The 19,027-nt window shown below is 41.4% G+C and overlaps 2 protein-coding genes across 14 annotated transcripts in view; one reads left to right on the forward strand and one right to left on the reverse strand.

The window, feature by feature from the left end:
- Window positions 1-9,331, forward strand: part of CCDC158 (coiled-coil domain containing 158) — a 101,812-nt gene extending 92,481 nt beyond the window's left edge. For 7 of the 13 annotated variants that reach the window (XM_079152698.1, XM_079152691.1, XM_079152699.1 and 4 more), the window contains 2 exons: window positions 1,362-1,461; window positions 3,685-5,645. In XM_079152698.1, coding sequence (XP_079008824.1) covers window positions 1,362-1,461; window positions 3,685-3,805 — 221 coding nt within the window. In that variant the 3' untranslated portion in view covers window positions 3,806-5,645. Of the gene's footprint in view, window positions 1-1,353; window positions 1,462-3,684; window positions 5,646-9,215 lie in introns of those variants that run through there. The other 6 variants (XM_079152701.1, XM_079152692.1, XM_079152693.1 and 3 more) reach the window with 3 other exon arrangements.
- Window positions 5,593-9,679, reverse strand: STBD1 (starch binding domain 1). Its single transcript, XM_079152753.1, has 2 exons — window positions 9,261-9,679; window positions 5,593-7,378 (listed from the first exon to the last, which is right to left on the reverse strand). Exons 1-2 carry the CDS (start codon window positions 9,463-9,465, stop codon window positions 6,546-6,548), a joined length of 1,038 nt encoding a protein of 345 aa, XP_079008879.1. The 5' UTR covers window positions 9,466-9,679; the 3' UTR covers window positions 5,593-6,545.
- Window positions 9,680-19,027: the final 9,348 nt, after the last annotated feature.

The raw sequence follows: 19,027 nt of genomic DNA on the forward strand, positions 1-19,027 counted from the left end.
AAAAGAAATAAGAAAAAAATCCTAAAAATAACATCCCTAAGATCTCAATCTAGGCACATTTAAGAATTTACAATTTCTTATTATTTTTAAATAGAGAGGACACAAAAACCTGTGGAGAGCTTAGAGACACTTTGGAATAGGACAAAATCGGGTAAGTTTTCATGAGAAATCTGTTCATATAATAGAGGTTCACTTTATAATAGTGGTATTTCTCTCTACTTATCCTAAATCCCTATCTGAGGGAGGTGAGGCAGGAGGATCACAAGTTCAAAACCAGCCTCAGCAACTTAGTGAGGCCCTAAGTAACTTAGTGATTCTCTGTCCCAAAATAAAAAATAAAATGGGCTGGGGATGTGGCTGATTGCTTAAGCACCCCTGGGTTCAATCCCTAGTACTCCTCCCTACCCACAAAATTTAAAACTTACCTATTAGAGCTGTGATTATTGTAGGAGAGCTTATCACTTCATTAATTTATGTTACATGATAACTTGGCATTTTTTCCTGTTGTCAGATATTCAAAAAATCATGTTTCATATCATTAATGTCAGAAACCTCTCAAGATATTGTTTCTCATCCTCTTGAATTAAAATAATTACTGGATGATGCCTTTAATTCTAATGTCTATAATGAAAAAAGATGTCTTTTGATAGCAAAATGAGCCAGCAAATAATTTTGCGAAGCTTATGTAGCTAGTTAGGGGCTAAGATCAAAACTAGAATATAGTTTAGGGGATATAGCTTAGTAGTAGAGCACTTGTCTAGCATGCCCAAGGCCCTGAGTTCAATCCCCAGCACTGCAAAAGAAAAGGAAAAAAAATAAGGATTGAAATACTTCAACTTGCCAGTCAAGTATCTTTAGAGATAGACAGTACTTAGCATATTTATTGGAGAATAGCTTTCATGCCTCAAGTTACTTTTTAGTTGCTAGAGCCACTTTTATCATAAGTTCATTTGACCCTTCCCCATGATGTTAAACTATTCTCATTCAGGTGACAACTAATGCATGAGCAGTGGCCTCATATATATTTGAAAGTGGTACCAGTGTCTGAATTAGATCTTGCTCCTCCAAGCCCCAAGTTAATGGAACTAGTCAGGTTTGGCATGAAAAGCTGTCATTTATAATGCAGAATTTGTCATTAAACTTGAAGTATTCTCAACCATCCCATTTAATACTACATAGTTAAATAATAGTAGATTGGTTGGAATCAAACAAACTAGCATTGCGATATTTAGATAGGAGACAATTTTCTTTATTTTAAAAGTGTTTTAAAGTACCTTTATTTTCAAGGAAAAGCTGTTTAACCTAAAATTGCAAATATATTTTAGATATCACATCTAAGCAATTTTCTAATAGATTCACAGTCTCCCCCACTAGAAACAACAGGAAAAACATGCAGAAAACTTCAGAACAGATTGGAAAGCTTGCAAACCCTGGTAGAAGATTTGCAGCTGAAGAACCAAGGTACAGTGCTCATTTTCGGAGAGTTGTTGTTCATAATCGTACACACCTGGGCATGGTGTCACATACCTGTAATCCCAGCTCACAAGGCTAAGGCAGGAGGATCTCTAGTTTGAGGCCAATCTCAGCAATTTAGTGAAACCCTAAGAATCTTAGTGAAAACCCATCTCAAAATAAATAAATAAAGAGCCAGGGATGTGGTTAAGTGTCCCTGGGTTCCATATCAGGGACAAAAAAAAAAAAAAAAAAAAAGAATATTCAACTTCCCTTCAGGTTAAGTCTCCTAGCTGTAGAGCCACTAAAAAGGTATTGAATTAGCAATTCAGAAACTTTAGTCAAAATTTGAGCATCTTAACCATGACCAACATTAATTATCTGACCTTGGGCCTGCTCTACCCTACTCTTATCTAATAGGGATGGCAATTCTGCTGACCAACCCTCAGTAGGGTTGAGTGGTTTTTCACATGGAACTTCCCCATTCACTGTATTTCTCATCTATTTTTTCTGTAGACAGACACTTTTATGATGGTAGCCAACATAGAATTAGAGTTCATAGCCATAAAACAAAACAATGGTATTTAGCCTACACAGAATTTAAATTAGTATAGAGCTCTAAGAGACAGTGCCACCCAATGAACGAATCACAAAATCACTTATAATATTCTAAAGCCATTTGAATGAGATACTGTTACAATGTGCAGATGATAGGCAGCTCTTGCTAAGTACTATGAATATGGGAGCGCTATGATGATAACTTCATGAATCCAGAAGTCTCTGTCAGAGAGAAACTAATTTTGGAATACATCTGTTATTCCATCTTTTCATCCCTAGAGAGTGTAAGTTGATGGATGAAGGAAAATACTTTTCTAAGAGCAAATATTTATAAATTTAACCTTTTTCTCATTTACTGAGCACTTCCCAACTATGCACCAAGCCCTGTACTCAGTGCTTTACCTTGTTTTCTTCATGTGGCCCTCAAAACAAAACTGGGAGGTGGATGCTGTTGTTATTGTCACATGAAAATGAGGAAACTGAAGAGCAGAGTTGACAAGTTCTGTGTCACACAATGAGCAATACAGCTGAGACTTGATCCCTGCAATTTCTGACTCCAAAATCCATGGATTCTGTTTTAATATACTAGGTTGTATCACATCATTGTTAAGGAAAATTCATAATCCCTTCTGATAACTCCAGATCCATATGTACATAAACATCAAGAGAAAACATTTGATTTTTAGTTGTTTGGGAGACTGTCTTTTTCTTGAAGGAAAATTCATTATTTCTTTACTTTGTTTTTATTCATACTTTGACTTATATTTCTGAGTTCATGTAATTTATGCCATCATGTAATGATCCAAATGAAAGTCATGTCGTATTTGCTTTAAAAGTATACAAGTATTATTGTATTGGATGCAATAATTTTTAGAAATTCTAACCATATCTTTTTGGAGAGAATTTTGGTAGCATTTAACAAAACAGGCCTGGGGATATAACTAGTAGAGCACTTGCCTAGCATGTGAAAGACCCTGGGTTCCTTCCCCAGCACTGCATAAAACAGAAATTAAGTATCTGCTAAAGTGCTTGTACCCTTTGAGCCAGAAATCCCAATTTTAGCAATTCATTCTATAAGAAATAATAGAATAATTGCACAAAAATCTGTATATAAAAGTATTTACTGTAGTATTATTTATAAATAAAGAAATTACCTTTTAAAAGTTTATTTACTAACATTTTGGTATATCCATGTAATGAAATACTGTGCAACCAGAACAAAACAATGAACTGGAAAGATGTTGACATTTGGTTAAATTAAAAAACAAGCTACATGTATTTCCATTTGTGTAAAGAAGAAAACTCTCACACAGGCACATGCATGTGCATGCAGAAATTCACTGAACTATTTACAGTAGTGACCTCTGACCCCAACAGATAGAGGGAGATGAAGACTTCTCTGTGCCCTCCTGAAGGATTTGAATTATTTACAATTAGTGCCTATTACTTTTAAATGATTATATTGATATTAACCTGCTCATTTGAAACAACCCACAGAGCAAAGGTTTGCCCTAAAAATCTGTTCCACAACTCCAACCTTTCAAAAAAATATGCTACATTGCAATTTTTCAGAGCTAGTTAATTCTACATTGCTAACAAGTGAATCTTTAAAGAAGCACATTTAAAACCTATGTAGATTTTCTTATTCTAACTTTGTTTTATTGACATTTTCAGCAATGTCTTCAATGATCAGAAATCAAGAAAAGAGGATACAAAAAGTGAAAGACCAGGAAAAAATGTTACTGAAATGACACATTGCTTGCCTATTCTTTACAGAGGGATGATGCCCAATTAATTGTGCTGTTACTTTAATTAGTGCCCTGTGTGCTTTTTTTCTTTTTATGTGAAAATTTAATAAAAGATACCAGTCCTGTAAAATCTACTTTGAAACAAACTATTCTTGAGTACTCACACAGTAAAACTTCAAACAGTACTAGCTATATTTGGAAGTATTCATATATTATGAAGTATTCATTTGTGCTAGTTCCAGTGTATTGGAATAGTTGTGTTTTGTTATCTTTACTGGCTCTGGGACAATAGGGTCATTTTTTTTTTTTTTTTCAGCTTAAAAAAAATTCCTGGGGTAAAATGTCCTGGGGTAAAAAGTGGTAAAATGCCAAGGATAGGACAAATTCCAGCAGGCCTCCTTTTGTGACCCTGAACTCACTGTTTGTCCTGTCAATATAAGTGAAGGTAATCAGATAGCAAAACTTTGGAGCACACAGTCAAAACTTTTAGAAGTCTTTATTAATTACTAAAGAAATAAAATATTTTTGTTACTTTATCAAGTGAATAGAAAGTTCTAGATTGAAACAATTCAGTCTTGTCTTAGATTTTAATAAAGTAGAGGGTTTTGTTTGTGAACCAAATGCAGTGAGACAAGAACAGAAACAAACATGCTTCATTTGTGCCAAAACATCAGGGACAACATAGCAGAAGACTATGTGTCTAAAAAACTGTGTTCCTGCTTCCCAGTCCAGAACTGTTACTGAGAACAGTTGTCTAGCAGAGGGCCCATTTCCCAGTCCCACTTCCCTCACATCCAGGTGTGGCCACCTGACCAGTTCTCATTAATAGAATGGAAGCTGGGCAGAGCACTGTGGCACTTTCAAGCCAAAAGTGTTAATGCACCACGGCTGGCTGGGCCCAGTAGATAGTAAAGGGCTGAGGAGGACATGCCTGCTCTCAAAGCCCTATTGTCACTCTCAGTGAAACACTCTAAGTACATCCCATTTTAAATGATTTTTAAAACAAAATTTAATAGCTTGTGTCTCTTAAGTCTGTTGGCTTTAGTGTAAGATTTTTATTTCATCAGATAACAAAATGAATACTGACAGAATTCTATAAAGATTTTTATTTAAATTGTTTTACCTTTAATTTTATCATATAGGAATGCTTGATCATTTTGTGCATTAATGAAAAATGCCTTCTTCAGACCTCACTGTTACAATATGAAATTCACTATCAAGTATGTAAGCAGTATATATGAACTTAACATATAGTACTATGAACCCCAAACTTTCAAACATAGTTCTGTTTAGGACTTTCTCTAATGCTACTTTCAGTTAGGTTTTCAGCAGACTTTTACTAGGATTAAACATTGGTTCATTAATAGATGTTACACTTTCCAAAAGTTATTTTAACATTTAAGAGTTCACTTTCAAGTATACACATGCTGAATTTCCCTCCAAGCAAAAGTTTTAAAAGAAATATTCTAAATTTTTTCTCCAAAGGGGGAAGAAAAACACACTCTTCATACTTAATCTCTCTCTCTCTCTTTTTTTTTTCTCTTTCTCACCCCTGAGGGGCTGGGGATTCAAACCGGGGTCCTTGCGCATGCTAGGTGAGCGCTCTCCAACAAGAGCTATTTCTTCAGCCATACTTAATCTATATCTTTTAATGTTTGCTGTTTCTCCTGTGCCTTTTATTAGTGGAGGAAAATATTAGTATTTTATTTTACATGTAGGCTATTATGGTACCAAAAATTAGACGAGTAATTCAGACGTTTAATAAAGATTAAAACTCAGATTTTATTCTTTGTTCATTTACAATAACTTAAAGCTTAAGTGTTTCCTTTCAGAGCAAAGGTGTACTTTTGTCTCACTGACCTGTGTAAAATTTGTCACCTGAGATACTACTGGGATGAAAGGAGTGGGAAGGGGGGACAGATGGAAACAGTTGAAACAGGACAGTCCGTCTGTTGAATACCTGGTGGGAAGAGGGCAGCGGTGAGCAGAGAGATGATCCTAAGGGGCTCCCATGGGGAAGTGATGGGTCCAGCCAGGCTGAAACTGGACCTCCCGGTCCTCCAGGAGGTATCCCTCAGGCCCCCTACTCAGCCTGCATCTGAACCTCATTCATGTCCCCTTTCTTCATGGGGATGTTCCCATGCCTGACTTCCTTGATGATAGACTTTGATTAGGACCCTTGTTTCCACACCAGCCGTAGATCATTAAGACAAAAACATACTTACTACTTCAAACCCACACCTGGCAGTAAAATCAGATTAAAAGCCCTGGGAAGTCTCAGAACTTTACCTCAGATCCTTACTAATCCCACATAGTGGCCAGACATTTTCTGGTCAGTTTCATATGGTGTTAACTATTTTAAATGTAAAATGCGTGAAGAGAGTTTCTTCAGCTGTTTCCAATGAGACTTATTTAATGCCATGGTCTCCAGAGCTCCTATAAATGCTCAAGCTTGAACCAGTGAAGCTGGTTAGTGTCTGGGCTTCCTGACCTGAAGTTTAGCCAAGCCACTGCAGCCATCCCCCACCCCAGAAGGCCAAGCTCCAAGGTAATGATTTATCAGTACCTGTCAGTCAACCCAAGCCACAAGGGGAAAAAGTCCATGCTCACTGGAAGCATTATCTATGTATATATTTTTCTGACATTAGACAAAAGCCACTAAGAAATTCAAAACAGCTCTGATGGCTAAATTTGGAGTCATGCTGCCTTTATTTTAAATTATTCAGTGTGCTCTGCACCCTCAGCCTCCTCTACATTCTGCTACAGCCTGTTATTTGGCAGGCACAATCAGTGGATCCCCCACAGCCCCTGAACCACTTTATCCTCATGACCAGTCTCTAGGAGTCTATTGCTGCATTCTTCCCAGCGAGTAACTCCCCCATTCTCTACCAACACAAACTTCCATTCCACCACTGTATCTGCTGGCAGGAAAACAGAATGAGACCAAAACCCATCCTTGTGGTAGTGGAGTGGGATGTAAGTGTTCCATTTCCCAAGATTCTCATGGTCTCCAGTTATTGCAATGAATTGCCTATCAGTGCTGGTGATGTAATGCACCTGAAACCTGATGTTAACTTGACGAGACTCTGAAGCCATTGCTGCAAACTTTTTTGTTTTCCCATTCATTTCCCAACCTCTTGCCTCCACAAGAGTGCTTTTGCCACAGTCCATTGAGGCCTCAAGACTGCCACCCAAACCAACATCTCCCCAGGATGAGTGCCTAGACACCATTTCCCAGTCCTCATGGTCAGTGAGGTCCTGACTGTTCAACCGTGCAAGACTCACTTCTGTAGCTCTGTTCATGAGCAGGTTGCTAGAAGGCATCTTCTGTGAAAAACATGTAGCTGCTGTAGCAGGTGTGTCATGCTCTTTTTGGAATCTCTGTTCTCCTATGTGAGATTCAAGGCTTTCATTTCTTGAAACTTGAGAGTAACCCCTGGAGTTACCAATCTCAGAGGTAGCTAGAGAATGTGTGTCTGGGTTCTGTCTAGCAGGAACATGCTGTCTTGCATTGTCCCAGTGTTCTCCTGAAGGATTCTGCAGTCTCCGTGATGCTTCCTGCAGGTTACTACGGCCTTTGGTCTCAGAAATCAAATGTCCATTGCTTTCTTGAAGATGCTCTACAGAACAAAAGGAAAAATGTAATGTGTTAGGCAGTTCACAAAAGAAAGTAAACTGAGAATAGAGATTGTTATTGAAGGCTTTACTACAACTCTGCAGTTCACCAAGTTAAAATCTAGTATATATTTATTTACCTGGTGTGTTCCCAGCACTGTGTTCTACATGTCTACCTGATAATAAAAGGCACATCCAGGAGCATCAGAGCATGAGCACAAGACTGTAAATGAAGTGGCACGTTGTAAAGGCAGAAGTGTAAACCTGTCCTCAGTCTGTCACAGTCCTGGCTGAGCTGGCATGCAACCAAGTTAAATTGTTTGGCTCCTATTATCAATAATGCTGTCCAAGGGCTGGAGCTATATAGCTCAATGGTGGAGTATGTGCTTAGCACATGCAAGGACCTTGGTTCATTACCCAGTGCGTGCAGGTGTGCGCACACACACACACACACACACACACACACACACACACACCAGCAGGAGTCATTTCTGAGGAGGAACAGCAAGGACAGTGCATGGCTGGTCAAGGTAAGAGGGTGAACTGTGAGGGGAGTGGTCTAGTTTCTTCTTGCCAGTACTACAAGAACCTCTTAAAAAAAATTTTTTTTTTTTTTTTTTGCAGCCCCTTCCACTGTACATTAAAAAAGACGTTCTTAAAACTACACAAACCAAGTCCCCTAAGGATTGTTTCCTTCTTGGCCATCTTGTTGGTAGTCCAAATAGCTCCTTACAAGACTGAAATCTTCAAATATCACACAATCAATCCAGGTCGGGTATTTGAGGGGAAAGGAAAGGGCAGTAGCGTTTCCTTTTCCCTCTTTGTTCAGTGGTGGGTTTGGAAATGAGATGTCAACAAATATTACTCTGAATTTGCAATCTTTCGACCTAAAACAAGAGGCTGGCTTTTAAGGGGAAAAAAAAGATAAATTAACTCTATTTACCCCAAACAGATGGCAGGAAAGTCACGGCAGAATTTTATGTGGTTACAAATGAACACTCCACTAAAAATAAAGTTCGCAGATGTCATTTTCACCATTAGGCTGTTGTCCAGGACGGGCTGTTTGCCAGGGGAGGAGGGCACTGGACGGAAGGTTTTGTGCCAGTGCTCGCTCTTTGCCTATCTTCTAAAATATAGAGGTTTGAACCTTGATGTCGATTTTACTCATCAGAGCAGATCCCCTTATCAGAGTTGGATCCCCTATTAAGAGTGCCTTCCCGGGGATTGGATCACCCTGCACTGTTCTGGAGGGAAGTGTGCGAGGGCTGGTAATTCTGAAATGGGCGCAGGGCTTCAGCTGCGGCGTTCTTGGCTGGAGTCCAAGCTGAACTTTGCCTTCCTGGTAGAAGCATCCAGATAGCAGGAGGGGCTCACGGCTGTTTCTGAAGTCATCTCTAATGTGGGGTGTGGGGTGTGGGGTGGGAGGGCGTGGGGCTACGGGAATGGGACTCAGAAAATGTCCCTGATCCGCCAGAGATTGAATAGGATTGTGGGATGCCCCCAAACCTAAGACTTTCTTTCCGAAAAGCCGGGAAGCGGCACCGAAAGAGCAGCCACCCACACCGCACCAAGCACCGCCAAGCCGAGGAGCCAGTCCCGGCTCGAGCGGCCGGGACCGGTGCTCTTGGGCGGGCGCCTAGGGCAGAGGCTGGGCGCGGCCCTTGGATGATCGGGTAGGGTATCTCCAAGACCTCCTTGGAGGATGAGAAACGTGCTCGGGCCTTGGAAAAAGAGGGCTTGGGAAGGGTCCAGGCCCTTGTAGGGAAAGCTTCTGCGCCGAATCCGGGCGCTAGTAAAGCTCCAGGTGGGTTTCTTTCTTTCCTTCCCTGGTGAACTTCACAGCACCTGGCAGATACGCCCTGGAGACCCGCAGAGGAAAAATAATACCTGGTTTGGTGACCAGCTCTTGCTTGTGAGATCCGGGGCTCAACCCACCGCCGCCAGCATCCTGATCTTCTCCCGCAGCCGCAGCCTCCCCAAGAGCAGCGTCTCCGTCCTTCCCGTTGTCCCCAGGGCCGCCCCGCAACAGCCAAACGAAAAGCGCTCCCGCCAGACCCCCTCCGACCAGCAGGGCTGACCAGACGGAGCCCATGGCTGAGAGGCTGCAGCCGCGGGAGACGAGGACCCGGACTAGGGCTCTGATCACGCAGGCAGAGCCACACCTACTCCGCCCGCTCCAGCCTTTTACGGTTTCTGCGGCGGGCGCTCCAGCGCGGAGCCCAGCCCTCCGCGACTAATACTCAACTTTCCCAGCCCCGCCTCACGATCCGCCCCCGAGCTGCGGCCCCGGCAGCGGCCGGGCAGAGACTCGAGCGCTCTCCCCTCCCAACACTTTGTTCTTGGTTCTTCCAGTCACCCGGTGCTAAGAGCGCTTGGTGCCGCGTTCCGCTTGTGTCCCGCGCGTGTAAAGAACTCAAGAGCGCGCAATGAGTCCGGCCCCACAGCCCTTTTTTCTCCCGCGGCTGTCAGGGAGGCCCTGTTCTGCCTCCCGCCCCTACGGGAACCGCGTTTTTCCTCCCCTTTGACAAATGCAGCTTGGCCAACTCGAGGCCAACAGCTTCCAGGAACTTTGAGGCGCAAGAGGCCGCTGTGCGTCGGTGACGCGCGGGCCTAGGGCTAGGTCTGGAGAGGACGTGCATTCGAACCCGGGGTGGAGTGGTGAGTAGGTGGATGTGTTGCCCAAAACCTGCGAGACCTTGTACAAGTTCCATCTGGCAACCAATAATTTGCGCTTAGTCTCCCCACACTTTGCCTCCTCACCTATAAAATAAAAGGATCGTACTGACAACGTATCCATCTATAAATATCAAGTATTTCACTGACACTCTGTCGTTGCTTCTTGCTTGACCTGCTGCGAAATGCACTCCCACCTGTCTTAACTGGATATTGTCCAGGGATGGAACTCCTATAGATAAATTTATTAGTAAAAATAAAGCAGCCCGTTTTGTATTTCAAGTGTTTTATATGTGTTTCATTTGATCTTCCCAAAAACAACAGCAACCCTGTGAGCTCAGAAGTATACACTTTCTCCCGGTGAATTCCACAGCCTCTGCAAATGTAAGGACGTTACAAACTTACTTTCAAGCTGAAGATCCCCACCTTTGTGTCTGGGCCTGAGCCTCTCCGTTGAACTACAAATTCCCAAATCCAACTGCTGAAGGCCATAAATGGCAAATATCCACTTTGGAGTAATTACTAATATGCCTCCTGGTGGGACAAATCATTCCAATGTACCCCTTTCTGGGAATAGGCAACTCCTGACAGGAAGTTACAGAGGTGGCAGATTCTATAGTTACCCGCCCCCCATCCCCCCAACACACTTATAAGGAAGGTGGAAGGGAGGAGGCTGCCTACTGGGCATCTCCTCTTGGGTGTCTAATGGGCATCTCCAACCCAGTTCACCCAGATCTGAACTCCCTAAATCCGCTACTTGACTCACTGTTTCTCATCTCAACAAGTGAAAACGATATCCTTCCCATTGCTACAAACAAAACAAAACAGGCTCCATCAAGCCATCCGTCAGGGTGATTTTGTAAAATCAAGAGTATCATGTGAGTCCTCTCCTCAAGACTTTCCTATTCCTGTAGATCTCAGCAAAAACCTTGACAGCTCTATAGCATCTGACCCCCATGATCTCTCTGGACTTATCTCCAACTTGTCCCCTTCAGCCACACTGACTTCCTTGCTTTACACAGATTCTACATGCATTTTTAGCACAACAGAGGAATCACCTTTTAGTCACACAGGTTCCCTGTCTTCAACTAGTTATGGCATCACTGGAGGATTTGAGGGGCAAACCATACCCAAACCATAGCATTTATCTTTTTTTTTTTTTGGTACAAGGATTGAACCCAGGGTCCCTTAACCACTCACCCACATCCCCATTGTTTTATTTAGAGACAGTCTCGCTGAGTTGCTTAGGGCCCCCCTGTTGCTGAAGCTGGCTTTAAACTCACAATCCTGCTGCCTCAACCTCCTGAACTGCCGGACTTAGAGGTGTGCCCACTGCACCCGGTCCATAGCATATTTCTTTTATAATAAACCAGTAAATGTAATTAAATTGTTTCCCTGAGTTCTGTGATCCATTCTAGCAAATTATAGAACCCAAGGAGGGAGTCATAGGAAATCCCAATTCATAGCTGGTTGGTCAGAAGTAGGGGAGGCTTGGACTTGGAATTGGGCTCTGAAGTAGAGAAGTCTTGAGAGATTGAGCCCTTTAACTTGTGTGCTCTGACACTAGCTCCAGGTAGATAGTGTTAGAATTGGATGAGATCGGAGCTGGGTCCACAGAGAGTTGAAAGTTGCTTGTTGTGGAACCACCCTTCCCCTTCAGTTTTGGTGACCAGGAGTGAGGCTTTCAGAAAGCAGAGAGCAAACGGTATTTTTCCCATTGCCTTCTTCCTTGTCACTCGCATTGTCTTCGCCCCACTCAGACCTCTCCATCATCTGTCCAGACCACTATAATCACTACGCAAGTCGTCGGGCACCTCTTTCTGTTCTGGCTCCCATTCACTCTACAACCATTCCTGATTTAATCCTGCTCAAGTATAGTCCTGAGTAAGACAGCGCCTATCTGCCAGATTGAATTCAGTCCTGATTTTAGCCTTCAAAGTGTCCTAGGATACAGCTCCAACGACCCCTCCAGGCCTTTCTCCACCAGTTGTCTGTACTCCAGCCAAACTGGGACTCTCCTGCTCTGCAAACTTTTCATCTTTGATCAAAATATTTCCTAATGCTATTTCCTTCTGTGAAACTCTTCTCTAGCTAAAAATCCCACTCCACACCCCCCATTCCTCAAATTGATCTGCCATTATTTTATTTGAACTCTGAACACAGTATAACCTTCTTAGAACAAAATATGAGTTTTTCTCTATTTGTATTATTATTATTTTTTTAGTTTGTCTAATCCCTATGTTAGATCATAAATTCCTAGAGGGCCAGTGCCTGTTCATTCTTTGTAGTCCTTGTAACACTAAAGCCTATCATCTAAAGGCCTCCATTTCATTGTTCTTGTTTATTGGATACCTAAAATATGCTGACAGTAGGCTAAGTGCTTTGTAAGGATTTTCTCCTCTAATGACCTCAGAGGAGTAATTCTGCCCAAGGGCATTCAGATGATGAGTGACCGAGCTGGGATTTGAACCCAGAATTCTGACTCTAGGACCCATGCATGCTCTGACATTCTAGCTATACTGAATCCTAATGGTTGTTAAACTATGTCCAAATTTCAAGGCATAAATTTTAGAAGTGAGTGTGCAAATTTGGATGTGTGACACCTGAGAACCTTTCTGGGACTATTCCAACATTTGTGGTGAATTTCAAACATGCTCTTGGTTTGTAATTCGTCTCTCTACAAGCCCCACCTCCTTAGGGAAATGTATTTATCACCACTAGCACCTGTCCAATGCTGTCAAACCTCAGCTCCTGGGTCTCTGCATAACATTCAGCACAAGCAAAATTTCCCTGCAAAGCAGTCACGTTGGAGCCACCCGGCTTCAGGTTTCACAGAGACATTTTCTAGCTGCAACTGTTTGCAAACCTCTGACTCATCTCAGTTCCAGAATAGACACCAAGCTGAGCTGCTATGCTAAATGACGAAACCTTTAGAAAAGGAGAATCTGTTGGAAAAACTAGCTCACTGTATACAGAAAAAGTAAAGCTGGATTAGTACTTCATGCCACATAAAATGGTAGACTCAAGAAAGAATAAAGTCCTAAGTGTTAATGGTAAAACTACAAAGCTAATATAAAACAAAATTCGAGAAACTGTCATTGTGACATTGCCTACACAAGAGACAATTTTTCTTTTCTTTTTTTTTTTTTTTTTTTTTTTTTTTTAGGTACTAGGGATTAAACCCATGGTTCCTTTACCACTGAGCTACATCTCTACATCCCCAGTCCTTTTCATTTTTTATTTTTAGACAGGTTCTCACTAATTTGCTGAGAGTCTTACTAAGTTGTCCAGGCTGGCCTTAAACTTGCAAGTCACTGGGATTACAGGTGAGTGTCATCATGTTGACAGGGATGCTCTTTCTTTGGTGCCTGGAACAAGTCCTGAAACCTAACAGGAACTTATGAAATGCTGGATTGAATAAAATTAACATATATAGAAATATTCACTCACAGGCAACCATGTAAATGAAAATTAAAATAGTGCTATGCCATTTTAAATTAGAGAGGCAAATATTAGAAGATATGGTACTGCTTTTGGAAAAATAAACAGGTATAAACAATCTGTAAGAATTTTGTGACATTAAGAATGCAGACACCCCATGACCCAGCAGTTCCACTCCTCAATATGTGTGGCCTAGAGGCCACCTAGCTGCCCATCAAAATGAAATCTCTAAGTAAAGTATGGTGGATGCCTATGAAATGCTACATTACTGTGAATTTTTTTTATTGAATGGATAAATGGATATCAGGAATGATAAAGATCTAGAACATATTACCAAACTTATAGCAGGAACTATTCAGAGGTCCTTCCTTCCCTCCTTCCTTTCATTCTTCTTGAGAGAGAATAAAGTAGTTTAGACAAGGTCAAAGGTAAGCAAACCATGATAAGAACAGCCTGGGTGGCTTTACCTTGTGTTTATTGTCTTCTTCCTCTTTTCAGTATTATTCTTTAACTGTTCTCCTGATCCCACCCACCTGACCATAGCACCCAAAATACTGTTTTCTCTTAACCTTTATCAAAAAGAAAGCTGATAGGACACCAATACCTTAGAGAGAATTTGATAGTTTAAAGTAAACCTAGATGGAAGACTAACCAAAAAAAAAAAGAATTTCTAATGGACAACCTTTACACCCTGGCCGCCTGCCCTGGAGGGTTTTGGCTCAGCTCTTCCTACCAAAATGTGCAGCATGGGCTGCTCATGTAGAAAGCAGCCCTGTGAGTCACCATGGCCACTGCCCAAGGGACAACAGGCTAAGTCACAAAGAAATGCAACAAACCAAAATCATTTCCAAAATGTTCAAGTTCATCAGTAACAAAGGAAATACAAATTAGAACAATATATCAATTTTTATCTATCTAATAGACCAAGTTTTTTTTTAAAGAACTCTTATATTCAACCCATGAAAGAAGGAAAAGATAGATGTTTAGCGACAATTTATATAATATACCCAAAGCCTTAAAAAAAAAAAAAAAAAACAGAACAAACAACTGTGTGGGTATGTGCATGGTCATCTGGATGCATGCATACATTTTCTCACAGGGCAATTCCACTTCTGAGAATTTTGAGTGAGTAGAAGCCAGGCATGCTGCTAAAAATCCTACACTGCATAGGACAACCCTTAAAAAAAAAAAAAAAAACCTGTAGGAATAACCCGGTCTAAAACATCGATATTCTATGCTGAGAAACTCTGCCCTAGAACATTGAGCCAAAAGGAAGCACAATACCTCTCATGACCTAGTGACCTCGTCTTGGAGTCACACTTGACCACTTCTGCCACTTTTATTCATTAGGATGTAACAGTTAAATCCAGCCCACATGTAAGAAGAGAAGAATTAAGGCTGGGTGTATGCCTGTAATCCCAGCAACTTGGGAGGCTGAGGCAGGAGAAGGATTGCAAGTTCAAGGGCCTCGGCAATTTAGCAAGATTCTGTCTCAAAATTAAAAATAAAAAAGGGGGCTGGGGAGATAGCTCAGTTGGTAGAGTGCTTGCCTTGCGTGCACAAGGCCCTGGGTTCGATCCCCAGCACCTCAAAAAAAAAAAAAAAAAAAGAAAAAAGAAAAATAAAAAAGGATTGGGGATGTGGTTCAGTGGTTAAATACCCTGGGTTCAATCCCCTGTACCAAAAAAAAAAAAAAAAAAAAGGAGAAAAGAATTAAGAGTTCCATCTTGTGACCAAAACCATCTGTCTTCTAGCCACAGATTATTTATATTCCTCTCACATATGAAATATACTTACAAAATTTCCCCCAAATCTCATTCCTTTTTAGCATCGCCTTAGAATCCAGAATGTTAGAATCCAGATCAGTCTCAGGTACAGGTGAGACTATATAGGTGTGTTATTATAGTACATTTCCTTTCAATCTGAGACAAGTTATCTGTACCCCACCATAACCACCCAGCAGACAATGGTAGCAGAGTTTAGAACCACAGACTCTCCTGTTCAGAAACGGGAAAACTGGGAACCCAGAGGAGTCAGTGCTTTATAGCAACTCTGAGAACCAACCAAAGCAGTGCTGGAAGTTCCTTGACTAGGACTGTGTTCTGCTACTACCTGAGAATTATTCTCTTTTCTTGTTGCTATTTTCTTTTGTCCATCCCATGGTACTGGGGATTTGAACCCCGGCCTTTCCGCTTGCAAAGCCAGCACTGAGAATTATTCTCTATGCCTTCAACTCAGCTCTCTTGGTCCTGTCCCAAGTCATCTGTTCTAGTGGAAACACACATTTGTAGCTGAGAGCTTCTCTCAGCATCTTTCAGCTAGTTGAAGTTTAGAGACCCAAAGGGCTCTTTTCATTTTATACTGTCTCTGACCCTTTTAGTCCAAGCTGGCAATGTTTATACCAATATAGTTCTTTGAAACACTCTATAGGTCTCCAGGGAATTTTATTGAGTCCACACCGTTATTCAAAAGTCAAATCCCCAAATCTCTTTAAGTTAAGCCCTTGTCTTCCTTGAGTTTCTGTTGAAGACATCTTTCAGCTTCTTAGAAGCTCTGTTGTGTGATCCGAAGAATCTGTGCAGCACTCCGTAACATTTTTAGGGAAACTTTTGTCTAAATGATTGCAACTCTGAGGCAACACTTTTGATCTTTCCGAGGTCTTAACAAAAGATTTAACATTCACACCCTTGGATTCATCTTTAGACCATGTTGCAGGAAGTGTCCTGGATTTGACCTCTGCTCTAAATTTTTTTAAATTTAAGCATCATTTCCCATGTGTGAAGCTAGTAATTTTCAAAACCATAAAATCCCAGTTTCTTTTTATTTAGCTGTCTCTTTTGCTTATCTCTATGCATTTTCCTATCAGCAGTGAACAGAAGCCAACATTTTGTACGAAAATCTTCCTAGTGAGCTCTAAGTGCATTTGCTACTTTCCATGTATGTTGGAAAAACAAACTGCTTAAGTTTCCTGTTTTCACACCACAATTGATAGAGAAGGCTCCTGTGATCATGTGTGCATGTGTTCTGCCACACACACCAAGCAAGCAACTCTTCAGTGAAAGACAGTCGTGTGTCCTCTAATTGAATTCAATTCTGACCCTAACTACCTGGAAATAGCATCAGGTCCCACAGGTTAGAACCTCAGGTTAAGAGCTCAGTGTCTGTCCCCTTTTCATTTTAGATGCCAGTCCAAGTCCCAGGTTGTTTTGCCTGTGCTTTTAATTAACCCACTGTTAATTAAAAATGTTAATTAACAAATGTTAGATGTGTAACACATTTAACAAATGTTAGATGTGTAACTCAGTGATAGTGTGTATGCTTAGCAAATGTGAAGCTCTGGGTTCAATCCTTAATACCAAAAACAAATAAATAAATAAATAAATAAATAAAATATCACTTGAATTAACAGCTTTTCCATATCTCTGATGTGAAGATATAGTATTGACCCGGAAAGAGTGAATCCCTGAATTCCAAAATGGGAACATGTCAGAAGATGCAGATGGCTTCAAGTACCCTAAACTCCAACCGAATGAATCTGTATCACTCAGATCTGCTAGAGAACACAATTGGCTTGGACCCTAACACTGAGGCCATGTTGTCCATGGTCTACTCCCAGCCAATGACTAAAGATGGCAGAAGTACCAAGGCAGGCCCTTCTGGCAAGTTCAAAGCCTCTGCCTTATAGATCACTTCAATCTGAGGACTCCCCAGTGGACTGCCAGAACCTTTATTCACATCGTGCTTTGGTCCAAGATTCTTCTTAGACTTATCCTCCTTCCTTCCACAGAGATCAGACATGCAATCTCGTCTTCTAACATCTCTCCTTGTCCTTTCCTGTTTACTTCTCTAACCCCACCTTGCCATCTGCTTCTTGGCACACCTGAACAAATGCATTTATCCTCACCAGAGAAATTGTCTCCACAACTCTGTCTCCAAACCTCTGTGTAATGAGGGTTTCCCATCTTCCATGGACAATGGAATGATCGATCTTCTTTGTGGAATTAACCTTGGATTTGCTGATCTGGCTTAGCAAAACCATTCTCTTCATTCTTCACCCCAATATCCCTCATTGCCCTGAATCTTATAAGCAACAATGTGCTGGAAACCAGTTGTACCAATTCGTAAAATCAACTGACAAAGTCTCAGGAATTTAGTGAGCTGGTCGGTAAACACAGCCATTATTAAAACATATATACTTACAACAAAATAAATGAGTCCTTACAAAGGTAATGACTCAATTACTTGTCACTCCCTAGTTATTTAGCAACTTTATATTGTTCTCTATGCTCTCAGGTTATTTATATTCATTATATTTGGGTGTTGGAAACACTAAATAACGGTGCTTCTTGCACTTCTCTATGGATTTTAGAGGCCAGATTTGCACTTGATCTTAGCCAAAAGATTGAGAAGTGATAAGGAGGTCAGATTTAGACATGCTGTTTCAGCTCATTTCTTCAGTCATCTGAGAAGCTGCCAGCTTTGAGAGCAGCATGAAGCAAGAGAAGGTTTTCTAGCCAGTCCAGGAAGCGCTGCCCTCTGAGTCAGTGGGGCCAATGCGCTTTCAGCACCTGTGGCAGATGGGGCTGCTGAATGGAGCTTTGGCACGTCCAGAAAGGAGAAGCATAGCACAGGACCTCAGAGCTTTGCGACCGAGTCATAAACCCTGTGGCATATAACTGTTCTCCCTTTTGAGAAATAGATCATGGCTTCTTGCTGGGCACTAGTAAATACAGCAGTCTGAGAATGACACAGTAGGTCATCATGTGACCGATGCCCATGATAAACAGGGGGTTATCTGATCCACCAAGCCATAAAGTCAGCTAACATTTAGTGTGTGTGCACATGTGCCAGACTCTCTTCTAAGTACGTGTAACATGTCCTCTAATCCTCACCACATTTCTGGGAAGAAGCGCTGTCATTTTTCTTATGGTCCCTATTTTAGATGAGAAGACTGAAGCAGAAAGAGTGTGTTGGTCAGCTTTTCCTTGCTGTAAGCTAAAATACCTGATCAGAACAAAGTAGAGGAGAAAAGATTTATTTGGTTAGGTCCATGGTCAGCAGACTCCATTGCTTTAGGCCCAAGCTAAGGTAGAATGTCACGGTGGAAGGGAGATGCAGAGGAAAGGTGCTTACCTATGGTAGCCAGGAAACAGAAAGAAGGGGGACCCAGGGAGACAAGTTATAATCCCCAAGGGCATGCTCCCAACAACCCAGTCTACCAGTCATGCTCCACCTACCTATGGTTACCACCCAGTTGGTCCTTTTAAATTATTAATCCTCCAAATGGATTAACCCGCTGATGAAGTTACAGTTCTAATGTTCTAATCATTTCACTTCCTACATTAACACAGGAGCTTTGGGGGTACACTTCATATCTAAATCAGAACAGAGGGGTCAAGCAATTTATCCAAGGTCATATAGTTAATAAGTGGCAGACCTTGGTTAGAGTCTACCCGCTGGCTCCACGGTGCCCATGTTTAGTTGTCAAGTCACATTGCATTTCATGATCCAGTGGACGTTTTCCATACAGGATGGGGCTT

This window comes from Sciurus vulgaris (genome assembly GCF_902686455.1).
Source record: "Sciurus vulgaris genome assembly, chromosome: 9".
Lineage (NCBI taxonomy): Eukaryota > Metazoa > Chordata > Mammalia > Rodentia > Sciuridae > Sciurus > Sciurus vulgaris.